The sequence below is a fragment of the Coptis chinensis genome, chromosome 9 (assembly GCF_015680905.1).
Source record: "Coptis chinensis isolate HL-2020 chromosome 9, ASM1568090v1, whole genome shotgun sequence".
Classification (NCBI taxonomy): Eukaryota; Viridiplantae; Streptophyta; class Magnoliopsida; order Ranunculales; family Ranunculaceae; genus Coptis; species Coptis chinensis.
The window spans coordinates 85,099,290-85,125,978 of record NC_141464.1 but is presented as its reverse complement, the minus strand read 5'-3'; the positions used below and the strand labels follow the sequence as shown (position 1 = coordinate 85,125,978).

At 36.9% G+C, this 26,689-nt stretch overlaps 2 protein-coding genes and 1 pseudogene across 4 annotated transcripts; all 3 read left to right on the top strand.

Annotated features, from left to right (window-relative positions):
* Positions 1 to 6,812: 6,812 nt before the first annotated feature.
* LOC147479074 (putative LRR receptor-like serine/threonine-protein kinase At1g56140) lies at positions 6,813 to 15,830 on the top strand. 3 transcript variants are annotated; one of them, XM_086582920.1, is made up of 24 exons: positions 6,813 to 7,316; positions 7,604 to 7,778; positions 7,963 to 8,034; positions 8,332 to 8,403; positions 8,496 to 8,567; positions 8,937 to 9,008; positions 9,754 to 9,825; positions 9,913 to 9,984; positions 10,082 to 10,153; positions 10,240 to 10,311; positions 10,387 to 10,458; positions 10,656 to 10,727; positions 10,819 to 10,884; positions 11,039 to 11,104; positions 11,496 to 11,540; positions 11,650 to 11,714; positions 12,399 to 12,775; positions 13,299 to 13,497; positions 13,584 to 13,724; positions 13,913 to 14,031; positions 14,191 to 14,401; positions 14,501 to 14,732; positions 15,019 to 15,170; positions 15,273 to 15,830. In XM_086582920.1, exons 1-23 carry the CDS (start codon positions 7,220 to 7,222, stop codon positions 15,062 to 15,064), a joined length of 2,559 nt encoding a protein of 852 aa, XP_086439046.1. In that variant the 5' UTR covers positions 6,813 to 7,219; the 3' UTR covers positions 15,065 to 15,170; positions 15,273 to 15,830. The 3 variants fall into 3 exon arrangements, with proteins under 3 accessions (XP_086439046.1, XP_086439049.1, XP_086439047.1); XM_086582923.1 differs by having other exon boundaries at positions 7,604 to 7,782; XM_086582921.1 differs by lacking the exons at positions 15,019 to 15,170; positions 15,273 to 15,830 and having other exon boundaries at positions 14,501 to 15,001.
* Positions 15,153 to 15,626, top strand: LOC147479075 (putative LRR receptor-like serine/threonine-protein kinase At1g56140 pseudogene; annotated as a pseudogene).
* Positions 15,831 to 17,850: 2,020 nt separating the features above from the next.
* Positions 17,851 to 26,546, top strand: LOC147479073 (putative LRR receptor-like serine/threonine-protein kinase At1g56140). The gene is given in 24 exon segments (XM_086582925.1): positions 17,851 to 18,000; positions 18,293 to 18,470; positions 18,652 to 18,723; positions 19,028 to 19,099; positions 19,192 to 19,281; positions 19,613 to 19,684; positions 20,248 to 20,319; positions 20,407 to 20,478; positions 20,580 to 20,652; positions 20,749 to 20,819; positions 20,895 to 20,966; positions 21,160 to 21,231; positions 21,331 to 21,396; positions 21,553 to 21,618; positions 22,016 to 22,060; positions 22,184 to 22,248; positions 22,935 to 23,314; positions 23,813 to 24,011; positions 24,097 to 24,261; positions 24,450 to 24,568; positions 24,738 to 24,948; positions 25,046 to 25,277; positions 25,536 to 25,686; positions 25,800 to 26,546. Coding segments are annotated over 24 exon segments (3,099 nt in total). The 5' UTR covers positions 17,851 to 17,912; the 3' UTR covers positions 26,196 to 26,546.
* The last annotated feature ends 143 nt before the right edge of the window (positions 26,547 to 26,689 follow it).

Sequence of the window (26,689 nt, the reverse complement as noted above, 5' to 3'; positions counted from 1 at the left end):
GATCGGACTACTATGTTGAGAGGTTCAGTATCCGTTGCCCACTATTTCCCCTTGGGTTGAGTACTTGTATTGTCAACCCGCGAGGTTATATATGGGGGATAGCTACATATGGTGCACTCGCCATCAAGGGTCCAGCAAAGGCGACCACTTTGGGTCCCCTTCTATTTGCCGGTGTTGTTGCATCCCCGATTCTGCGGATCCAGTCCGGTTGTCGTTGTTGCTACATCGTGGTATCTAGATGATGGAACTCGATTGGAGATACGAAGCAGGCGGCGGCGGCTTTGAGTATGATTCGGAAGAAGGACCTTCTTATGGACTGGTTCTTAATGTGGCTAAAACCGAAGCTATTTTGGCCATCATTGGATCCACGCCGCCCACTCCACTCGGTCTCTTTCCTTGGATTTGTCCAATCCTCGTCAGGGAGTCGAGGTTGAGCTTGGAAGTCGCGATCGATCCATCCATCCTTTGTCGGGGCCTTGCTTGCAAAGCGTGTTGAAAAAAAGTTGTGACTTTGATGGACCGTTTAGCTATATTAGACAATCCACGCGGTGTGAGTTAGCTCTCTTACGCGTGCTTGTCTTTGGGCTCTCTAAGTTGGTATTTGCGATTAAGTACTTGTCCACCATCCCTTTTTAGGCAGCTAAAAACGTTTGATCGGCAACTCCGCAGTTGTTCTCCGTGGCATTGTGGTTTCGATGGTCCTAACCCGGTGATTTGCGCGGTGGCGTTTATCGACACTCCCATTACGTTTAGGTGGGTTAGGTATTTATTGTGCCACCGATGTCTCTACTTTTGCTTTTGTGGCCTCCCGTTGTCGACGTCCCGAGCTTCCGAAACCACATTCTTAGGAGTTGTGGGCGATTGCCTTTGGATGAGATTCTTGATGTGGCTAGCGTGCAATGAGTCTTTGTCTACCCGATTTTGACCTCCAGTTCTATGGTCGAATGCTACCGTCCCCTCAAAACCACAAAAGTTTTGGCGGAAGGCGTTCTATAAGAAGATTGTCTGGCCGTCTTGAGAGGGAGTTTGTGTTATCGCTTTCGTCGAAAGCGGTCGTTGGATGCTTGCGGTCGAAACAAAAGGACTTTCTACTTGCTATTCGATGGAGGGACTTGGGCAAAGATATGTCGCCGGTGGAGTATCGTTCTATTCTCCTGTACCGCCTCATGATTCCTTTGTACTCGAGGGTGGTCTATGCCCCCTTTTGCAAAAAGAGTAGACTAGATGCTTTTGGAGACCATCGCGGCCTGCTTCGTAGATATTTTCCGGTTTCAAATACCGACATGATCATGTCGGAGATATTTTATGTGATGCATTTTGGAGGGTGGGGTACAAGTGAAGAAGGAAGCTCCCGTGAATTTTTCTCACGATCCGAATGAGGGAAGATCCACACTTCGACCGGCGGATATATTGATATCTGATTGGTCCGAGGGGAGACATGCATGTGTTGATGTAATGGAGCCTCTCCGTTGGTAGGGCTTGGGAATGGAGTCTTTGAGGTGGGGAGCAAATAAAGAGAGCGTGGCGGGGAAGATGGAGAAGCATGAGGAAGGAAGCTTGCAACGGCTAACCAAAGATTGTTTCATTCCGTTTAGTTTCGAGCACTTTCGGTTTCTTGGAACAACCGATCTGTTGAGCTTCTCAAGAGACTTCGAAAGTTATGCACAAGAATGTTATGACAAATTGGCTCTAACGAGTTTGTTTTAGAAGAATAGGATTTGCTATTCGAAAAGGACTTTCTTGGCAGCGACTTGTTGCACGCTTGTCCTAATTATTTGTAAAATTCCTTATCGATTATCAATAAAATTTCCAAAAAAAAAAAAAAAAAAAAAAAAAAAAAAAAAACTTGATATATATTAGTTTACCAAAAAAATAAAAAAAAAAAAACTGGTGTATATTAGGTTATCAAATAAAAAACCGATCTATATTAGGTTACAAAAAAAAGGGTGTACATTAGGTTACGATAAAAAATTAAAAAAAAAAAAAATCGATGTACATTTGGTTACCAAAAAAAAATGATGTTTATTATGTTACCAAAAAAAAAAAAAAAAAAAATATTGTATATTAGGTTACCAAAAAAAAAAAAGAAAAAAAAAAAAAAACTGATGTAAATTAGGTTACCCAAAAAAAAAAAAAAAATTATATTAGGTTACCAAAAAAAAAATGGTATATATTATGTTACCAAAAAAAAAATTGTTGTATATATTAGGTTACCAAAAAAAAATGATGGTTTCGTCGATTTGCAGTGGCGTTTATTGACACTCCCATTACGTCTGGGTGGTTTAGGTATTAATTGTGCTACTATGTTCTTTTCATTTGCTTTTGTGGCATCTCGCTTTTAGACTTTTGAGCTTTAAAACCACATTCGTAGGAGTTGTGGTCCAGTGCCTTTGGATGAGATTCTTGGTGTTGCTAATAGTGCATTGTGTCTCTACCTACCTAATTTTGACCTCAATTCTCTGGTTGTGAATGCAACCGTCCCTTCAAAACCACAACATGTTTTGGCGGAAGCATTCTACGGTAGGATTGTTGCTGGTCTTCAGAGGGAGTTTGATTTATCTTCTCGTCAAAAGGCAGTCATGGGATGCCTGCACTCGGAACACGTAAAGATTTTTCAACTCGTTATTTGAATGGAGGGACTTGTACAGCGTATGTCGCCGGTGGAGTATCGTTCTATTCTCCAATACCGTCTCATGATTCCTTTGTACCCTTATGGTGGTTTATGCCCTGTTTGCAAAAAAGAGTAAATTGGATGTTTTTTAGGACCATGCAACACATTGTCGACATTTTCCATGTTTCAAATACCAACATGATTATGTCTGAGACATTTTATATTAGGTTACCAAAAAAAATGGTGTATATTAGGATACCAAAAAAAATTGTGTATATATAAAAAAAAAAATTGATGTCTTCGGCAATTTGTAGTGGCGTTTATTGACACTCCCATTACGTCTGGGTGGTTTTAGGTATTTATTGTGCCACTGATGTCTCTACATTTGCCTTTGAGGCATCCCGTTTTTAGACTTCTGAGCTTCAGAACCACATTCTTAGGAGTTGTGGTCCAGTGTCTTTGGATGAGATTCTTGATGTTGCTAGCAGTGCATTGAGTCTCTGCCTACCCGATTTTGACTTCAATTCTCTGGTTGTGAATGCAACCGTCCCCTCAAAACCACAACATATTTTGGCGGAAGCGTTCTACGGTAGGATTGTTGCTGGTTTTGAGAGGGAGTTTGATTTATCTTCTCTTCAAAAGGCAGTCATGGGATGTTTGCAGTCGAAACACGTAAATTATTTTCTACTTACTATTCCGATGGAGGAACTTGGACAACATATGTCACCGGTGGAGTATCGTTCTATTCTCTGGTACCGTCTCATGATTCATTTGTACTCTGACGGTGGTTTATGCCTTGTTTGCAAAAAAGGTAGATTAGATGCTTTCGGGGACTGTGCAGCACATTGTCGACATTTTCCAGGTTTCAAATACCGATATGATTATGTCAGAGATATTATATATTAGGTTACCAAAAAAAAAAAACTAATGTATATTAGGTTTCCAAAAAAAAAATGGCGTATATTAGTTACGATAAAATAAATAAATAAATAAAAACTTATGTACATTAGGTTACCCAAAAAAAAAAAAAAATGTATATTAGGTTACAAAAAAAAAAGGTGTATATTAGGTTACCTAAAAAAAATTAAAAAAAAAATGGTGTACATTAGGTTACCAAAAAAAAAAAAAAAAAACTAATATATACTAGGTTACCAAAAAAAAAATGATGGCTTATGTGATTTGTAGTGGCGTTTATTGACACTCCCTTTACGTCTGGGTGGTTTAGGTATTAATTGTGCTATTATTGTTACTTCATTTGCTTTTGTGGCATCCCGTTTTTAGACTTATGGTGTCTTAACTGCTGCCTATTTGATTAATCGTCTTCCCAGTTGGGTCCTTGGTTTTAAATCCCCATTGGAAGTGCTCAAATATAGGCCGCTAGATCTCTCTCATCTACGAGTGTTTAGGTGTGTTTGTTATGTGCATCAACAAGCTATTCATCGAGATAAATTTGATGCTCGGGCAACTTGATGTGTGTTTGTTGGTTATTCTACCACATAGAAAGGCTACATTTGTTACAATCCGGCGACAAGGAAACCGGTTGTCTCTCATGATGTCCGATTTGTGGAATCTGAAGCTTTCTTTCACAATTCAACTGTGCCTGGGAATCGGTCCCAGGGGGAGTGTTTGGTAGATTTGGCACCTCTCCCAACTGTTACGGCTGATTTGGCTCTTCTCCCAGCAGTTGGTGAAGGCATTGTTCCTATCCCAACAATTTGTGAAAGTATAGTTCCTACCAATGAAGAATTATGCTCTACTGAAGCAAGGCTCTCGACTGAGCAAACTGAGGGCGCGCGGGGCGCGCTCTGTGCTTCACAACCTCCAGTAGATGGGACGCGGGCGCGCTCCCAGAATGAGCAAACTAAGGGCGGGGAGCGCTCTGGTGCTCCTCTAGCTCCTCCAGTTTCTAGACAATCTAAACGAGAGAGACGACCTCCAGTAACTCTCAAGGATTACTATAAATCTGATAGAGAACTGCATCTTCTAGTGACTCACAAGAATTTTTATTCTTTGCATGATGTTTCATATCCTCTACAGGCGTATATAACGTATGCCAATATCACTTCATCTCATTATGCTTTCTTAAGTACAGTTGATGACGTGCAAGAACTCAATAACTTTAGAGAAGCTAACTCTCGTCCAGTATGGAGAAAGGTGATGCAAGAAGAACTTCGTGCTCTAGATGAGAATAAAACTTGGGATATTGTTATGCTACCGTATGGAAAGAAAACTGTTGATTGTCGGTGGGTGTTCAAAAACAAGTTCAACAGTGATGGTTCCTTAGAAAGGTCTAAAGCTCGACTTGTTGCAAGGAGATTCACCCAAACTTATGGTCAGGACTACAAGGAGACTTTTGCACTAGTTGCAAAGATGAACACGTTTAGAGTTCTTGCATCTCTAGCTGTAAATCAAGACTGGAAATTATTTCAGATGGATGTGAAAAATGCATTCTTACACGGAGATCTTAAAGAAGAAGTGTATATGAGCATCCCACCTGGACATCTGAAGGAGACTAAGGTTGGATAAGTATGCAAGTTAAACAATGATATCTATGGACTTAAACAATCTCCATGAGCGTGGTATGCCAAGCTCAGTTCTGTTCTAGCTATGACCGGCCTTAAGCGAAGTGATGTTGATCCTTCCTTATTTGTTAAATCTAGCAGGTCAGGCTTGGTTATTGTTCTTATTTATGTTGATGACATAGTTATCACAGGTGATGACCATATCAAGATTTCTAAGGTCAAGGAGTTACTGCACAAGAAATTTGTCATCAAGGATCTGGGTATTATGAAGTACTTTCTTGGGATTGAAATAGCTTATTCAAAAAGAGGTATATTTCTAAATCAAAGAAAGTATGTGTTGGATCTTTTGAGTGAAGTAGAAAAGCTGGGGGTAAAACCATCTGATTCTCCAACTGACAGTGGAGTCAAGTTGGACAACACCAGTGATCTTCTTACAAACATTGGTCAGTATCAGCGATTAGTTAGTAAACTAATATATTTAACTATTACCCGACCAGATATTTCTTATGCAGTAAGCTTGGTTAGTTGTTTTATGCATATTTCAAGAACTCCACATATGGATGCAGTTTCTAAAATACTGCAATATCTTAAAGGGTCACCAAGTAGAGGTATTTAGATGCGGGAAAATGGGCATACATCTATTACTGCTTATACATATGCTAATTGGGCAGGATGTCCAATTGATCGGAGGTCTACTTCCGGTTATTGTACCTTTGTGGGAGGAAATTTAGTCACTTGGAAGAGCAAGAAACAGAATGTAGTGGCTCGTTCTAGTGCAAAAGCTGAGTATAGGGCTATGGCTTCCACCACCAGTTAAATCATATGGCTTCGCGCTCTTCTGACGGATTTGTGTTTTGGGTTGCATATGTCAACTACATTTTACTGTGATAATCAAGCTGATATGCACATTGCTGCAAATCCGGTGTTTCATAAGAGATCATATTGAAGTTGACTGTCATTTTGTGCGTGAAAAAAGTACAGTATAACATTGTCACTACCTCATTTGTTCGAAGTGATCAACAGCTTGCAGACATTTTACCAAGATACTTCCAGCTTCCAAATTCCATGATATTCTCTCCAAGTTGGGTTCACTGGATATCTTCGCACCAACCTGAGGGGGAGTGTGGGAGAAGAAAGAGAAGGCTCGGGTCGCGCCTTTGGCCAGGCAAAGTCGAGGGCGGGGCGCGCTCAATCACCTGGAAGTTTGTCAAGACAAGAGCGCAGGTCGCGCCTTGACCAAGACTAATATGAGCGCGGGGCGCGCCCTAGTCGGTTTTGACAGAGATTTGTCAAATTCGTATGTTTTCAATAAAGGAAAGTCTCCAATCCCTTTAGAAACATGAGACACGAATATGTACTCATGTTATACTATATAAACACCTCTGTAACACAAACCAAAATTAATCAAGCAAAACCTTTCTTCTCCCGCGGACGTTGCCGCATTGGCACCAAACCACTATAATTCTTATGTGTTATCTCTTTATTTAGTTGTTTAATTCTACATTTACAGATAAAGTTTTCAAAAATTCTATATGAACAAACTCTTTTGAACAAACTCTCTTGAACAAACCGATGTGGCACTCATCAAACAGGGTGCGTGTGTATTGCTCCAAGAAGTACAATTAATATATTTCATCTTCTCTAAAAAATAGGTTCCTCATAATATATTTACCATTTCATCTCAAAACGGTCCCCTACTCAACAGTCACACCACCACCACACTATAACGCAAGGACATCGGTGATCAAATTTGTGCTGAATTAATTTGCTAAGAGATTCTTCTAATAATTTTGTCATTGTCATTTTCAGGTGACTTGGGCTTCTACAATCTACAAGCCGTGTTCGATGACATATTGACATCCCACCACGGCCACAACTTGTCCGGCCCTTTTTATGATGATGATGTGACTTGTGAGCCAAGTCCTTGTCCGTACTTAATTACAACCGATAAATATTTGAAACTTGTGAAAGTCGGACAAGTCAACACACAACAACCTGAGTAAAGGAAAATATAACAACCACCGTTTCTTATTCAACTTCATTTCTTAAGAGAGTTTTGTGTTTATTTGAGCTAAAAAGTTGAGTTATGAAGTTGGTAGAGTTTCTTTGTTTACTTTGTTGTATGTCTTTGTCTTTGTTGATCAGCACATCTCAAGCTCAAACTCCTACTGACCCTTCTGAAGGTACATGCACTAAGAGTTTATCTTGTTATATAAGATGGGCATTGTTCTATTTCAGTTTTGATAGAAACTTTACAAAGTTTTTTTAGTGTATGTGACACTGAGTGATCGAGAGCTTGATACCCTTCATATTTTGAATGTTTTCTGTCAAGAGCTAGATTTAGATTAGAGACCATAATGTCCTGTTATGGTGGACAATTTTTCTAACATCATAGCATACTCTTACTATCATGGTCACCTAGCTTGCAATCATTAACTTCTCTGGTTGTTTGGATGTGGTGGCGACACAGTGAGGGCTCTGACGTCTATTTTCGAACAATGGGGAATCTCGTATGTCACATTATTGGACGGAAATCCATGTATTGGAGCTGCAGTTGACACTACTGATATCGAGAACCGGGATTTCAACCCAGGAATCAAGTGTAATTGTAGTTTAACCAATGGTACTTGCCACATCACCCAGCTGTAGGTGCCATGCTACCCTCAGTCTTCATGTCATATTTTTTATAATGCTTTGACGATTCTTACTTACACTTGGGAACAATGTGGGAAATGATACAAGCATTAAACAAAATCTCTAATTACATAGTTGCATCATGTATGGATCATTCAATTTGTTTCTAATATGAATTTATTTGTTCGTTTTTAGGAAAGTATATGCATTGAATGTGAGAGGAGTACTTCCTGAAGAGCTGAGGAGTTTGACTTTCCTAACCTATCTGTATGGACTCGCTCTAAGCTTTCTCTTTTTAACGTTCCATGGAATTTGCATCCACATTATTATCTTTTTGAATTACATATTCTAGATTTGAACTAAATTTAATTAACTTCTTCGTATAATTGCTAAGAATCAGGGTGTAACCATCTCTTTATAGTTGTTCCAAGACAACCACGCGCAACTATGGCTATCGTTTTTGCTTCTATTTTATGTCAAATCGGTCTTCCACAAGGAATTCAAGAAAAACCATGTGGTTTAGGGGAACTCTTCATTGATTTCTTATATTTATTTACTACACAGAAAGTTGCATCAGAATTTCTTAACAGGTCCCCTGCCTGCATTTCTTGGCAATCTATCTGCTTTGCAGACCTTGTAAGTTGCATTTTGTTTTGAGGTACATTTTCATCATGCCATAAAAATATAATCATCAGAAGTGCTATTTTAACCATGTGTTGTTTTATTAGGTCAGTTAGTATTAATGCGTTATCTGGGCCCATACCACCGCAGCTTGGAGGACTTCGGAACTTACGGATATTGTAAGACATCTCCAGAATTTCAAATTTTCTACACAATACTTTATGTTGTTCACTGGGGATCCATTACCAGTTTGCTAGTCATTTTATTTTATTTTTGGGGGGTTAATTCCATACTTAGCCAGTGTTAGAGCTTACAAGGAAAAGCATGAGCAAGTTTCTTTAAATTAATAACAATCACACGATGTTACTTCTTCTCTTGGTGATGTAACACATACACTTTCCACAGATGTGCTAGATTCCAACAGTGTTGTTATTATATTTTTGTTTGACATACGTAAATCCAAAATGTTTGTATTTGGGTGTGTTTTTGGCTTGGTGTGTTTGTTTGCTATTACTGCCTAATTTCTTATATATTTTTTTCTTCTTCAGGTCTTTTGGTTCAAATAACTTCTCTGGGTCACTTCCACCAGAGCTTGGATCGTTAGTCAACCTCGAGCAAATGTATGTTCTTCCAAGTATTATATCACATAAAACTAAGTGAAGATCTAACTCGCACATCTAATAAGAGAGATAAGTTTCCCTAATTGACCACAATATAAACTTGTGGTCTAATTACAGGGTCAAGCTTGACTCCAGTATGTGAGATCTTAACATATAAGGGCATGCCCAAAAATCATAGGACATTAAACTCTTACATTAAAATTGTCCTTATATTTGTTTTTGCAATACTAAAGCATGGGGCCAACGCATCATTTTTATATTTGACTGCAATATACATATGCGCGCTTCTAATATATATATATATATTTTATTGGCAAGCCTGTTTTAAATGAGATCAGTAACTTGATGCTGGCCAGAAGAGGTTTTACCAATTTTGCTAGTCAATCTCTTTAAAAACAGGTTTGCCCACATATTTTTCTAATATGTTCTTGTAGGAGCAAAATGTCCCTTTAAAATAGTGCTTAGTTACAAACTCACAATCTTACTGGCTCTCAGTAGAGCAGTCGATCGACCCTCGTCCTTGATTGAGTTCCGCACAAAAAGGAAAATATAACAAATAGTGTACTTCAAACGCAGATGCTGCTGCAGTAACCTTTAGGAATGAACCACTATGAACCTGTCTGAGATGCAATCTTTTGATTTCTTCCTCAAAATCATATAAACAGAAATGAAATATCAGATTATTGGAGAGTGCAAGTGCTGTAGTTGAATTTTGAGTTTCTGATATGTGATCTTCAACGGACAGGTACATAGACAGTGCCGGTGTGGGTGGACAGATTCCTAGAACATTTGTGAATCTTGTAAATATGCAAGTCCTGTAAGATCTTCTTATGACATTTTCTCCTTTTAACTCATTTGATGTATCATATACTGCCATTTTGATATACTTCTATTTGTCTTTCAGGTGGGCATCAAATAATCCCTTCACAGGCAGTATACCTGACTTCATTGGCAATTGGACAAAGCTTACCTCACTGTAAGCTAATTTTTAACCTAACCTTTTTATGAATATTTTTTCTGTATGAACTAATGAAGGTGAGCTTTCTTATAATGTTGTTCGAATGTTTCTGCAGGAGATTACAAGGAAACTCTTTTCAAGGTCCAATACCATCCAGTTATTCTAGTTTGACTTCGTTAATCGACTTGTAAGTGGTTTTCAGGAATCTTTTAATTTGTTATTTTTTTCCCTCACACTGTAATATTTTATCTGAATAGCCTATCTTTTGTTCAGGCGAATAAGTGATTTGACAGATGTGGGTTCGTCACTGGAATTTTTGAGAGACATAAAAAATTTAACCGTCCTGTAAGTCTCCTAATAGCTAACTCTTTGTTGTACTTATCACCTTTGTCTGACACTCACTAACTCCTTGTTTTGTAGAACCTTGAGAAATAATTTGCTCTCTGGAACTATTCCATCCAATATTGGAGAGTACCAACAGTTACAGAGATTGTGAGTAACGTTATAATTTCACCTCCAACCAAAAAGGCACACACGCAGTCATGAATGTACATATACATTCAGTCATTCAAAAATGCAGACAAATAGAAACCAATTGTGATGATTTCTGGTAAAGAAACAAGAAACATACTCACATCCGAGTAATACTCTTTCAGTTTCCTGATGTTGTTATAAACTTGCTTCTACAGGGACTTCAGCTTTAACAATTTAGTTGGCCAAATTCCAGGACCTCTTTTCAACCTGAGTTCCCTCTCTTATTTGTAAGACACAAGATTACTAACGGTCCTTTAAATTACTTTCTTAGCACAGTTCGTTGTTGTTTATCTTCCCTCACGTCATTGCAATGAGCAGGTTTCTTGGAAACAATAGCTTATCTGGTATCATTCCTCCTGAGAAGCTGTCATCACTTCTCACTGTGTAAGTTCTTATTCTTATCTTTTTAAGAGATTAGGAATCTTGTCTTCAGTTTCTTGATTGCATTTGTCATAACAATTTACTTACAATTGAATTCTTACTTATCATTCTTCATCGTACGAATTAGATTTGACCTTGCCTCTATGTTTATGTGCAGAGATTTATCATACAACAGATTGTCAGGAAGTTTACCATCTTGGGTGGCCCAGAGAAATTTATCACTGTATGTCTGATGATGCAAACAAAATTATATGTTTCTTCACTTACATTTGTATCCCCACAATCTTTACCGAAGCATATTGCACTACAATCTTATGCAGCTCAATAAACTTTTCAATATTACATTGACACTGGATGAAGAATGAATTATATAATTTAGTTCGTTTTATTCATATATTTAATCAGTATAAATATACTCTTTTTGTTAATATTTTAATTTCAGGGGTCCATACTTTTATTTTCAACAAATGGTTGACATAAATGCCATTAGCACCTATGTCAAACTCTGAAAGTAGCAAGCATAGCTTTTGTTAAATCCTTCTATTTGACAATTGATCTTACCTATATATGATCTTTAGAATACATACCTGAGCTACTTGCATTGTCTATTTCAGGAGCGTGGTTGCTAACAGCTTGACATTTGATTCCTCAAACAATAGGTAAGCAATAATTAGGTTTTTTTCCTGCCTCCCTTGTATAGACACAATATTTCTTATCTATATTTTCAAGATTCAGTTCTGATTATATTCTTGTTATGCATTTATTTAGTGTTTTGGCTTCAGGAATAAATTGTATTCAGAGGAACTTTCCTTGTAATAGGGGCTCTCCACGCTGTAAGCCACCTCTTCATCTTCCATTCTGCATCACTAGCACATATTAGGAATAGGAAAGTGCTGCAGTCATTCAAACTATTGGAGTTTCTCATAACATTTTTTTATTGACTGAAGTATCATAGACAGGATTATTCTTCCATGTGTACATATGTTTAAGAATTCAAAGTGAGTTGATATTCCATCTTGCATTGAACATTACAGTATTTAAATTGGACTAGGAACTTCACTAGCTTAAGTTTAAACTGATGCTATCAAATAGCCAAGGAGGGTGGCTGCATTTTTTAATTAGCCATATATATTCAATAAATGAACTTATTGGAAATGTGAAAAATGATTGGTGGGGGGGGGGGGGGGCGTCATTTGTCAAAGTTGGGGTGAGATAAGTTGGTTGCCTTAAGGAAACAACAGACATTTTTAACTTAAATGGTTTAAAGTTCCAAAGGTTTAGAATCATCAAGCATATAAACTAGAAGAAAACGTCATATATCTCTACATTAACCTGAAAAGGCCTGGAGAATTCACAGTAAACAAAGTTAAACACATATGCTCTTAGGACCTGCTCACACTCTGGGCTCTCTGTGATCAGCAAGCAAAACCTACACAACCTACTAGAACTGAATCTGCAACAAATAGTACAATATTGAATGAGCTAGTTTAAACACACAACTCTTTACTGGTTTACAGATTTCTCCTTCGCAATAAACTGTGGTGGTCCACAGAAGACATCTACTGATGGCACAGTTTTTGAGGCCGAAAATTCTACACTTGGCCCGGCATCTTACTATGTACAAGATGATAGATGGGCAGTTAGCAATATAGGAGTATTTGGTGAAAGTTTCGGTGCTCCGTACATCCAAAACAACTTGGCGCAAGCTTCAGATACTTTAGACCCAGAACTATTCGAGACAGCAAGAGTTTCCCCAGGATCGTTAAGATACTTTGGCCTGGGTCTTGAGAATGGAATATACAATGTAAACCTGCAGTTTTCAGAGACTGATCAGGATGAAGGTGGAAGAACTTGGCAGAGGCTTGGAAGGCGTGTTTTTGATATTTATCTGCAGGTATTTTCTCTTTTTGGTACTAAGAAGTACATAATTTTCTTCAAGCTTCCAAGTTTTATTTTTGTATTTCCATCTTCAACTTTTTCATAAGTTACCCCTTGAAATTGTTAGAGGCTTGTGCTCTGGGCATATATCCTTCTACCTTTGCTCAATTATCATTAGCTGTTACTTGCAAAATGAGAAACTCGATAATTTTGATTGTAATACCCACGGGTACAATGATTCAGAATGGTTAGTTACAATTAGAATGACCTCTTTAATCAATGGTAAGTTGGTAACTTTGTTGTATGAGAAATTGTCATCCAAGGAAATCATACTGAAATTTCAATACAGCTAATTGGTGGAGTTAAAGGTCTCATATTCTATCACTACCCTGTATTCTTTTGTAGTTGTAACATGACTACAAGTTGAAGGAAAGGAATCAGTTTTGTGATCTTGTAAAAATTGACTTACCACTGCAGTTTATTCGTTTATCTGGACCATAGTTTCCGTTATTTCTATAGCTTATTTGCTTCTGTTTCAGGGAAATCGCGAAATAAAGGATTTTAACATAAGAAATGCGGCAGGTGGAGCCGTAAACAGAGCCGTTCAAAGAGATTTTAAAGTTCAAGTATCCGAGAACTTCCTTGAGATTCATCTCTTTTGGGCTGGAAAGGGGACTTGCTGCATACCTGTACAAGGTTTCTATGGACCATCCATTTCGGCTATCAGAGTTACACCTGGTAATATAGCAGATAAATTTTTACTTAATATACTAATGCAGGTGTCAATTACTTTTGACCTAATCTGATGATTGCATTACTATCAGACTTTCCACCAATGGGCTCAAAGAAGAATAGGACTGGAATGATTGTTGGTATCACGCTTTCTATTGGTCTTCTGAGCATTATTTGTGCTTTCATTATATTATATTTGAGGAGGAAAAGATCAAGTGGAAATGAAGAGGAAGGTAAATACTATATTTTAGTTGATAAAGCAATTAGGATACGGTATCTTAAAATTTTGTTTAGTAGGTAAACATTTTTTGTTATCCAAGAAAAATTTTATGATCGCCAGGTATATCCAGAATTTTATACTTTATCAACACACTTTAAAGGTTTGGAACCATTCTTAATAACATTTCGTCACGAACTGCAGAGCTCCTAGGAATAGACAACAGGCTAAACATTTTCAGTTATGCTGAGTTGAGAACTGCTACAGGAGACTTCAACTCAACAAATAAGTTAGGAGAGGGAGGCTTTGGACCAGTTTACAAGGTAATATTTAGGTTAAGTTGACTGCGATAATTAATGATAAGAACTTTCAATTTGAACTGACACTGATATGCAGTGACATGCTCATCTGCTTGTGTACTGGTGATTTGTTCTGTTGGCTAATGATTTTCTAGTTTCTACCGTTTATTCAATTATCTACAGGGGATTCTGTCTGATGGAAGAGAAGTAGCTGTGAAAAAACTCTTAGTAACATCTCACCAAGGGAAGAGTCAGTTTGTGGCAGAGATTTCCACCATTTCTGCAGTTCAGCATCGCAACCTAGTGAAATTGTATGGATGCTGCATTGAGGGGTCAAGCAGACTCCTTGTTTATGAGTATCACAAAAATAAAAGCCTTGATCAAGTACTCTTTGGTAATAAAAGCCTTGAACAGACTCCTTGTACTTCCATTTTTTTTTGCGTCTTTGGAACTACTTTCTAAAGCTCGTTTGCCACGGATGGAATACATGCAGGTAAGAATGCTTTACATCTTGATTGGCCTACCCGGTATAGCATATGCTTGGGGGCAGCAAGAGGTCTAGCGTATCTTCACGAGGAGTCAAAGCCCAGGATCATACACAGAGATGTGAAGGCTAGTAATATTTTACTTGACATTGAACTGAACCCCAAAATCTCAGATTTCGGTTTGGCAAAGCTCTATGATGACAAAAAGACTCACATTAGCACGCGAATTGCGGGGACTATGTAAAAGCTCTTCTGACACTTGTGTAATTGTTTGGAGTTATTCTACTCTTGAGTTTGTCTACTAATCAGTGGGTTGGATGCTGTTTGATTGTAATACCCCAACTTTTGGCTAATGCGTGGCTGTTGCAGCCCGAAAGTTGAATTGTATTCACAATCCAAAAGCTATCACCCTTGGCCCTTGCTCTGTCGACAAAACTTGTGTAGGGTGGATTTTAAGAATAATCTTGTGTTTTCTTTATAGTTTTATTCCTAAAAATATAAATCTAAAACTGAGTATTTATTGAAGTGGCTATCTCAAGACCGTAGTATGCAATGCTTGGCCATTTAACTGAGAAGGCTGATGTATTTGGCTTTGGGGTTGTGGCATTGGAGATCCTATCTTGGCGTCAAATGCAGACTTCGAGCTTGGAACCGGAAAGGATGTATCTTCTTGAATGGGTATGATAAACAAAAGTTCTTTCATGATTTAAATTTTTTTTTCCTCCAAGTAGAAGAGATGTAAACTATTTTCCTTTCAATGTTTTCTCATTATCGTTTTAGGCCTGGAGCTTAAACGGAAATAACCATGGTTTGGAGCTGGTGGATCCAATATTGAACAGTTTCAACGAAGAAGAAGCCATTCGTCTGCTAGGAGTAGGTCTTTTGTGTACTCAGGCATCACCAACAATGCGGCCAGCAATGTCACGAGTAGTGGCCATGCTGACAGGAGACATTGAAGTGAGCACTGTTGCATCCAGACCTGGTTATTTAACTGATTGGCAGTTCAATGATATGAGCATTTTCAATGAAACTTCAGAATACTTGACATCCGAAGCTCCCTTGCGCCATTTGGACTCATTGTCAAATGCAAGTAAGGTGTCTGGTGCAGACTACTCGCCGACAACGGTTACTTAGGCGATGTCACATTAAGTAATTGGTGAAAAAAGGTCACAATTATCTTTCTGTAACATTTTTCATGCAGATAGAGAGACACTGCACCTGCAAGAATTCGTTTCAACTCTTCAAGCATAATTTACTTACTGTATAACCACAGAGTTATTCTTCCCAAGAATCTTTCCCTATTACTTTTCCGAATCATAATTAGCTCAAGTTTTACCATTTACCAGAATTTTACATGGGAAACCTTACCGTCTTTGCATGAAACTTACATCATTTACAGATAAAGTTTTACCAGAATTTTTATCATAATATATTTCATCTGAAACGGTCCCCTACTCAACAGTCAACACCACCACCACATGCTCTAAGGCAAGGACATTGGTGATCAAATTTGTGCGGAATAATTTGCTAAGAGAATCTTCTAATAAATTTGTCATTGTCATTCTCGGCTGACTTGTTCTCACTTTCCACAACATTGGACCACGGCACAACTTGTGTGGCCCTTATTTTCCACAACATCGGACCACCAAAACAGTAAAAAAAAAAAATGGTTGCAGAGTTAGATAAGATAAAAAATACCATTTCAGTATTGCAGTACTGTAGCTCAAGGACGGGCGATTTTTTAAGTAGTAAGGATTTAAGCCTTTTTTATAAGAATAAGAATGTGGCGATATATTGTGTTATCTTTCCTTGACAATTCCAAGAATTCCAAATTGCAAACACAAAAAGATGGTCACACTAATACCGACACATTGTCTGGCCCACGTATATACCAGGTAAGAACACGCCATTTTGATGTTTTGAATGGTGGTGGATGTTGATTAGGTGGGAGTCGGAATTAGGCTGAGTCAAATGGTGTATTCACCCTCTATCTCCATTCCACTAAAAATAGTGTTTTGAGGATGGGGAGTTAATTTTGGTGTCCAATAGTTTGAACTATAGTAAAAATATCAGGATATGGGTATTTATCGATATTCATTTTTAGATATATATCGTGGATATATCCCCTATTTGGGGATATTTGATATTGTTTCACATGCAAATATCGTGGATATATCCAAAATATCAACAAATATCATAAATATTGTGGATATTTCTTAATATATCATGATACATTATTTATATTTATTTGAAATATAATGATAAATATTAAATAAAATTGTTATATACACAAAATATCGCCAAATATCTCTAAATATCACAAATATCGTTAAAATATCACCGATATTTGCAGTTGTATATATTCTCTGAATATCGTGATATTTATATATCTTTTTCTGAAATCTGGATAGATATCCCCAAATATCGCGATATATCGGGATATTTTGTACTATGGTTCGAACCATTCTACGCTACTTCGAATGACGCGAAAAAAAAAAAAAAAATTGTCACAATTAGTTTATGACTTGGTAGGGACATAAAACAATTGACTCCATTCCAGGAACGTTTGGATTTTTACAAACCACGCCATTTCAACTCACGTGGAATGTACTCCTATTCCTCAATAACACTCTTTATATATGGAGCCACTCTCTCCGCTTTTGAGGGAATGGGGAGCCATTGCACCCAATCTTAGTATTAACTGTTTGGATAAAAAAACAATTTAATAATAAAATAGAGCATGGGGTGAAAGTGTTTTATGCGGACTTATTGAGATAAGTTGATTGGCACTGCTTGTAAAAAGTATATACAAAGTTTTAAACCCGGCCATATATGGCTGAATAATTTATAAAATTCACCGTCTATAAATTTTTGCCAAGAATTAGTGGAATTAAATGATAGATAATTATTAGTATAATTTTTTATAATTAATTTAGTAATTAGAGTTGTATAAAATTTTCTTGTGAGATATTAATTGATTTATTAGAGTTGTAGTTGTATTAGAAAACTTTTTAATATTAAAAGCTCATGTTATATTATGAAACTTCTTATGATTTAATAGTTTCCATATGGCATAACTCTCTTTCCAAAACGCGCCAGGAAAATAAATAGTCCAAGTCCATAAAATGTACTCTGAGTTTAATATAGAATATAGAGAGAGGTGATAGGAGTAAAGGAAAATATAACAACCACCGTTTTGACCGTTTTGTTTGACAGGTTACAGGAACAGTTCTGGTAAAGCCGCCAATATACACATCTAATGAATATGTGTGGGTCCCAACATATATATCTAATGAATTTTCAACTAAAAATATACAATACAAAAATGTTCAAATGTGTTTATTGCACACATTTGCATCTTCTTATTCGACTTCATTTCTTAAGAGAGTTTTGTGTTTATTTGAGCTAAAAAGTTGAGTTATGAAGTTGGTAGAGTTTCTTTGTTGTATGTCTTTGTCTTTGTTGATCAGCACATCTCAAGCTCAAACTCCTACTGACCCTTCTGAATGTACATGCACCCCTTTTATTTCCTCTTCATATTTTTGTATTTATTTAGTTATTAGTTTTGCTACATACTTTACAAAGATTTTTTAGTGTATCTGTGTATGTGACACCGAGAGCTTGATACCCTTTATATTTTGAATGTTTTCTGTCAAGAGCTAGATTTAGATTAGAGACCATAATGTCCTGTTATGGTGGACAGCTTTTCTAACATCATAGCATACTCTTACATACCTTGCATGGTCACCTAGTTTGCAATCATTAACTTCTCTGGTTGTTTGGATGTGGTGGTGACACAGCGAGGGCTCTAAGGTCTATATTCCAACAATGGCAAATCCCGCTTGACTCATTATGGAACGGAAATCCATGTACTGGAGCTGCAGTTGACACTACTACTGATATCGAGGACCCGGCTTTCAACCCAGGAATCAAGTGTAATTGTGGTTTAACCAATGGTACTTGCCACATCACCCAGCTGTATGTGCCATTCTACCCTCACTCTTCATGTCATGTTTTTATTGCTTTGACGATTCTTAGTTACACTTGGGAACAATGTAGGAAATGATACAAGCATTAAACAAAATCTCTAATTACATAGTTGCATCATGTATGGATCATTCAATTTGTTTCTAATATGAATTTATTTGTTCGTTTTTAGGAGAGTATATGCATTGAATGTGAGAGGAGTAATTCCTGAAGAGCTGAGGAGTTTGACTTTCCTAACCTTTCTGTATGGACTCGCTCTAAGCTTCCTCTTTATTCTAACATTCCATGGAATTTATATCCACAGTATAATCTTTCTGAATTACATATATATTCTAGATTTGAACTAAATTATTTAACCTCTGCGTATAATTGCTAAGAATTAGGGTGTAACCATCTCTTTATAGTTGTTCCAAGACAACCACGCACAACTATGGCTATCGTTTTTGCTTATATTTTATGTCAAATCGGTCTTCCACAAGGAATTCAAGAAAACACCATGTGGTTCAGGGGAACTCTTCATTGATTTCTTATATTTATTTACTACGCAGAAAGTTGGATCAGAATTTCTTAACAGGTCCCCTGCCTGCATTTCTTGGCAATCTATCTGCTTTGCAGACCTTGTAAGTTGCATAGTGTTTTGGGGTACATTTTCATCATGCCATAAAAATATAATCATTATAAGTGCTATTTTAACCATGTTTTGTTTTATTAGGTCAGTTGGTATTAATGCATTATCTGGGACCATACCACGGCAGCTTGGAGGACTTCGGAATTTCAAATTTTCTACACAATACTTTATGTTGTTTACTGGGGATCCATTTCCAGTTTGCTAGTCATTTTATTTTATTTTATTTTTGGGGGTTAATTCCATCCTTAGCCAGTGTTAGAGCTTACAAGGAAAAGAATGAGCAAGTTTCTTTAAATTAATAACAATCACACGATGTTACTTCTTCTCTTGGTGATGTAACACATATACACTTTCCACAGATGTGCTAGGTTCCAACAGTGTTGTTGTTATTATATTTTTGTTTGACTTACGTAAATCCAAAATGTTTGTATTTGTCTGTATTTTTGGCTTGGTGTGTTTGTTTACTATTACTGCCGAATTTCTTATATATATTTTTCTTCTTCAGGGCTTTTGGTTCAAATAACTTCTCTGGGTCACTTCCACCAGAGCTTGGATCGTTAGTCAACCTCGAGCAAATGTATGTTCTTCCAAGTATTATATCACATAAAACTAAGTGAAGATCTAACTCACACATCTAAGAGAGATAAGTTTCCCTAATTGACCACAATATAAACTTGTGGTCTAATTACAGTGTCAAGCTTGACTCCAGTATGAAAGATCTTAACATATAAGGGCAAGCCCAAAGATCATAGGACATTAAACTCTTACGTTAAAATTGTCCTTATATTTGTTCTTGCAATACTAAAGCATGGGGCCAATATTTTTATATTTGAATTCTATATACATATGCGCACTTCTAATATCAGGTGCAAATGTCCCTTTAAAATAGTGCTTTGTTACAAAATTGCAATCTTACTGGATCTCAGTATAGCAGTCAACCCTCATCCTTGATCGAGTTCCGCACAAAAAGGGAAATATAACAAATAGTGTACTTCAAATGCAGAGGCTGCTGCCGTAACCTTTAGGCATGAACCACTATGAACCTCAAAATCATATAAACAGAAATGCAATATCATATTATTGGAGAGTGCAAGTTCTGTAGTTGAATTTTGAGTTTCTGATGTAATCTTCAATGGACAGCTACATGGACAGTGCCGGTGTGAGTGGGCCGATTCCTACAACATTTGTGAATCTTGTAAATATGCAAACCATGTAAGATCTTCTTATGACAATTTCTCCTTTTAACTCATTTGATGTATCATATACTGCCATTTTGATTTACTTCCATTTGTCTTTCAGGTGGGCATCAGATAATGCCTTCACAGGCAGGATACCTGACTTCATTGGCAATTGGACAGACCTTACCTCACTGTAAGCTAATTTAACCTAACCTTCGTATGAATATTTTTTCTGTATGAACTAATGAAGGTGAGCTTTACCATAATGCTGTCTCATGTTAAATGTTTCTGCAGGAGATTTCAAGGAAACTCTTTTCAAGGTCCAATACCATCCAGTTATTCTAATTTGACTTCGTTAACTGACTTGTAAGTGGTTTTCAGAAATTTTTTTTTTTCCCCAATTTATTTTTTTCCTTCATACTGTAATATTTTATCTGATTATCTTATCTTTTGTTCAGTTGTTCGAATAAGTGATTTGGCCAATGTGAGTTAGTCACTGGAATTTTTGAGAAACATAAAAAATTTAACCGTCCTGTAAGTCTCCTAATAGCTAACTCTTTCTTGTACTTATCACGTTTGTCTGACAACCACTAACTCCTTGTTTTGTAGAACCTTGAGAAATAATTCGCTCTCTGGAACTATTCCATCCAATATTGGAGAGTACCAACAGTTACAGAGATTGTGAGTAAACGTTATAATTTCACCTCCAACAAAAAAAAACACAAATACAGACATGCATGTACATATACATTCAGTCATTCAAAAATGCTGACAAATAGGAAACCAACTGTGACGATTTCCAGTAAAGAAATGTACTCACATCTGAGTAATATTCTTTCAGTTTCTTGATGTTCTTATAAACTTGCTTGTACAGGGACTTCAGCTTTAACAATTTAGTTGGCCCAATTCCAGGACCTCTTTTCAACCTGAGTTCCCTCTCTTATTTGTAAGATATAAAATTACTAGTGGTCCTTTAAATTACTTTCTTAGGATGGTATGTTGTTGTTTATCTTTATCTTCCCTCATTTCAAGTTGCAATGAGCAGGTTTCTTGGAAACAATAGCTTATTTGGTGCCATTCCTCCTCAAAAGAGTCCATTACTTCTCACTGTGTAAGTCCTTATTCTTATCTTTTTAGGAGATTAGGAATCTTGTCTTCAGTTCCTTGATTGCATTTGTCATAACAATTTACCTTCAATTGAATTCTTACTTATCATTCTTCATTGTATGCAATTAAATTTGACCTTGGCTATATGGTTTATGTGCAGAGGTTTATCATACAACAGATTGTCAGGAAGTTTACCATCTTGGGTGTCCCAGAGAAATTTATCACTGTATGTCTGATGATGCAAACAAAATTATATGTTTCTTCATTTACATTTTATTCCCACAATCTTTGCGGCAGCATATTGCACTACAGTCTTATGCAGCTCAATAAACTTTTCAATATTACATTGACACTGAATGAAGAATGAATTATATAAGTTAGTTCGTTTTATTTATACATTTAATCGGAATAAATATACTCTTTCTGTTAAGATTTCAATTTCAGTGGTCCATGCTTTTTCAACCACCGGTTGACATAAATGCCATTAGCACCTATGTCATGAAACTATGAAAGTAGCAAGCATAGCTTTTGTTAAATCCTTCTATTTCACAGCTGATCTTACATTCTTACCTATATATGATCTTTAGAATACATACCTGAGCTACTTGCATTGTCTAATTCAGGAGCGTGGTTGCTAACAACTTGACATTTGATTCCTCAAGCAATAGGTAAGCAATAATTTGGTTTTTTCTGCCTCCCTTTTATACACACATTATTTCTTATCTATATTTCCAAATAGTTTTTCCTCCCCTGTAGTTCAAATTCTGATTATATTCTTGTTATGCATTTAGTGTCTTGCCTTCAGGAATAAATTGTATTCAGAGGAATTTTCCTTGTAATAGGGACTCTCCACGCTGTAAGCCACGTCTTCATCTTCCATTATTCATCACTAGCACATATTATGAATATGAAACTGCTGCAGTCATTCAAACTATTGGAATTTTTCATAACATATTTTTAGTGACCAAAGTATCATAGAAAGGATTATTCTTCCATGTCTACATATGTTTAAGAAATTAAAGTGAGTGGATATTCTATCTTGCCTTGAACATTACAGTATTTAAATTAGACTAGGAACTTCACTAGCTTAAGTTTAAACTGCTGGTTTCAAATAGCCAAGGAGGGTGACGGGGATGCATTTTTTAAATTAGTGATAGCCATATATATTCAATAAATGAGCTTATTGGAAATGTGCAAAATGATTAGGGTCATTTGTCAAAGTTGGGCTGAGATAAGTTGGTTGCCTTAAGGAAACAACAGACATTTTTAAGTTAAATGGTTTAAAGTTCCAAAGGTTCAGAATCATCAAGCATATAAAATAGAAGAAAACGTCATACATTAACCTGAAAAGGCCTGGAAAATTCACAATAAATAAAGTTGGAAGTGATAAAATAAACACATATGCTCTTAGGACCTGCTCACACTCTGGGCTCCCTGTGATCAGCAAGCAAAACCTACACAACCTACTGGAACTGAATCTGCTACAAATAGTACAATATTGAATGAGCTAGTTTAAACACACAACTCTTTACTGGTTCACAGATTCCTCCTTTGCAATAAACTGTGGTGGTCCACAGAAGACATCTTCTGATGGCACAGTTTTTGAGGCCGAAAATTCAACACTTGGTCCAGCATCTTACTTTGTACAAGTCGATAGAAGATGGGCAGTTAGCAATATAGGAGTATTTGGTGAAGGACCCGGTGGTCTGTACATCCAAAACAACTTGGCGCAAGCTACAAATACTTTAGACCCAGAACTATTCCAGACAGCAAGACTTTCCCCGGGATCACTAAGATACTTTGGCCTGGGTCTTCAGAACGGAATATACAATGTAAACCTGCAGTTTTCAGAGACTGGTCAGGCTGTAAGTTCAAGAACCTGGGAGAGTCTTGGAAGACGTGTTTTTGATATTTATCTGCAGGTATTTTCTCTTTTTGGTACTAAGAAGTACATAATTTTCTTCAAGCTTCCAAGTTTTATTTTTGTATTCCATCTTCAACTTTTTCATAAGTTGCATACCCCTTGAAATTGTTAGAAGGCTTGTGCTCTGGGCACATATCCTTCTACCTTTGCTCAATTATCATTAGTTGTTACTTGCAAAATGAGAAACTCAATAATTTTGATTGTAATACCCACGAGTACAATGATTCGGAATGGTTAGTTACAAATAGAATGACCTATTTAATCGATGGTAACTTTGTAGTATGAGAAATTTTCATCCAAGGAGATGGTGCTGAAATTTCAATACAGCTAATTGTTGAAGTTAAATGTCTCATATTCTATCACTACCCTGTATTCATTTTTAGTTGTAACATGACTACTTAACAAACCAAGTTGAAGGAGAGCAATCAGTTTTGTGATCTTGTAAAAATTGACCATAGTTTCCGTTATTTCTATAGCTTATTTGCTTCTGTTTCAGGGAAGTCTCCAAATAAAGGACTTTAACATAAGAAGCGAGGCAGGTGGAGCCGTAAACAGAGCCGTTCAAAGAGAATTTAGAGTTCAAGTATCCGAGAACTTCCTTGAGATTCATCTCGTTTGGGCTGGAAAGGGAACTTGCTGCATACCTACACAAGGTTTCTATGGACCATCCATTTCGGCTATCAAAGTTACATCTGGTAATATAGCAGATAAATTTTACTTAATATACTAATACAGGTATCAATTACTTCGGACCTAATCTGATGATTGCATTACTATCAGACTTTCAATCAAGTGTCAGTAACCGTCCCCCTACGGGCTCAAAGAAGAAGAATAGGACTGGCATGATTGTTGGTATCACACTTTCTATTGGTCTTCTGAGCATTATTTGTGCTTTCACTATATTGTATCTGAGGAGGAAAAGATCAAGTGGAAATGAAGAGGAAGGTAAATACTATGTTTTAGCTGATAAATTAATTAGGATACTGCATCTTTAAAATTTGTTTAGTGGGTAAACAGTATTTGTTATCGAAGAAAATTTTATGATCTCCAGGCATATCCTGTAGTTTATATCAACGCGTTTTAAAGATTCGGATATTAACCATTCTTTATAACATTTCGTCACTGAACTGCAGAGCTATTAGGAATAGAGAACAGGCCAAACACTTTCAGTTATGCTGAGTTGAGAACTGCTACAGGAGACTTCAACTTAACAAATAAGTTAGGAGAGGGAGGATTTGGACCAGTTTACAAGGTAATATTCAGGTTAAGTTGGCTGCGATAATTATTGATAAGAACTTTCAATTTTGGTCTGAGACTGATGTGCAGTGACATACTCGTCTGCTTGTGCTATGGCGTACTGGTGATTTGTTGAATAAGCTAACGATTTTTATGGTTTCTACCATTTTCCTAATTATCTGAAGGGGATGCTGTCTGATGGAAGAGAAGTAGCTGTGAAAAAACTCTTAGTAACATCTCACCAAGGGAAGAGTCAGTTTGTAGCAGAGATTTCCACCATTTCAGCAGTGCAACATCGCAACCTTGTGAAATTGTATGGATGCTGCATTGAGGGGGCAAACAGACTCCTTGTTTATGAGTATCTCAAAAATAAAAGCCTTGATCAAGCACTCTTTGGTAATAAAAGCTTTGAACAGACTCCTTGTACTTCCATTTTTTTTGCATTTGGGAATTACTTTCTAAAATTCGTTTGCCATGGATGCAATACATGCAGGTAAGAATGCTTTACATCTTGATTGGCCTACCCGGTTTAGTATATGCTTGGGGGCTGCAAGAGGTCTAGCGTATCTTCACGAGGAATCAAAGCCCAGGATAGTACACAGAGATGTGAAGGCTAGTAATATTCTAATTGACATTGACCTGAATCCCAAAATCTCAGATTTTGGTTTGGCAAAGCTCTATGATGACAAGAAGACTCACATTAGCACGCGAGTCGCAGGGACAATGTAAAAGCTCTTTCAACACCTGTTATTGCTTTTCATACCTGGAACTCCTTTAGAGTTTGTTTTACTAATCAGTAGGTGCACTCTGTGTGATTGTAGCTCACTCTAAATTTTGGCTAACGCATGGCTGTTGCATAACAAAAGTCTAACCGTATTCACCATCCAACTTGATTCGCAGACAAACTCTTGTAGGGTAGATTTTCATTATTGTTTCTCTTACTTTTGAGTTCCTAACAAATAAAAAATTAATCTGTTTTGAAGTGGCTATCTCGCCCCGGAGTATGCGATGCGTGGTCATCTAACAGAGAAGGCTGATGTATTTGGGTTTGGAGTTGTGGCTTTGGAAATTCTCTGTGGACGTCCAAATTCTGATGCGAACTTGGAACCGGGAAAGATCTATCTTCTTGAATGGGTATGATGAATACCGATCTGTTCATGATTCTACTTTATTTTCCCGTCATTCTTTGTGCTAGAGATGCAAATTATATTCTTTGTATCATTTTATTTTTTCTAATGATTTGATAGGCCTGGACTTTGTACGAAAACAACAATGGCTTGGAGCTGGTGGATCCAACATTGGTCAGTTTCAACGGAGACGAAGCTATTCGGACACTAGGAATAGCTCTTTTGTGCACTCAGGCATCACCAATGATGCGTCCATCAATGTCACGAGTAGTGGGAATGCTGACAGGAGACATCCAAGTCAGCACTGTTGTATCAAAGCCAAGTTATTTAACAGATTGGCAGTTTAATGATATTAGCACATTTGTAAGCGATGATGGAACATCAGAATCAACGTCCAACGCTCCCACTAGCCAATTCGACTCCTCATCAAATGCAAGCATGGTGTTTGGTGCAGACAACACGCCAAAAGTGGTTACTCGGCCGATGCCACATGAAGTTATCGGTGAAGGAAGATGATTAGTCATCTTCAATTCAGTGATAGTTTCTCAATATATACATATATATTGCTTATTTCCTAAGTATCATGTATGTTACATACTAGTAGCTTGGGGATATTTATCGAAAAAAAAAAAAGTAGCTTGGGGATGCATTGTACATCACATTTTTCCGTCTGTAAGCATTGATTTGTGATGTACCCTCATGACTCATAAATTTACATAGAAAATTGGGAGTGCATTATTTCACTGTATCAGTAAAAATCCTATATTTATATAGGAAGGGATCCATATCCAACACTTTTTATACAACAGTTTATACAATGATCTATATCTCACTCAATAAATTTATTTAAGACTTGATTTTTTTGTAGATCTCATTTTCTCATCATAGAGAATATTGTCTACAAGAAATAGGCTCGTTTTGAAAATTTTAAATATGCCAAAAGAGGGCTAAAAAATTTCAAATTCAGCGTTAAAAAAAATCACATTTTCCTAAAAAGGATAGAAATTTCG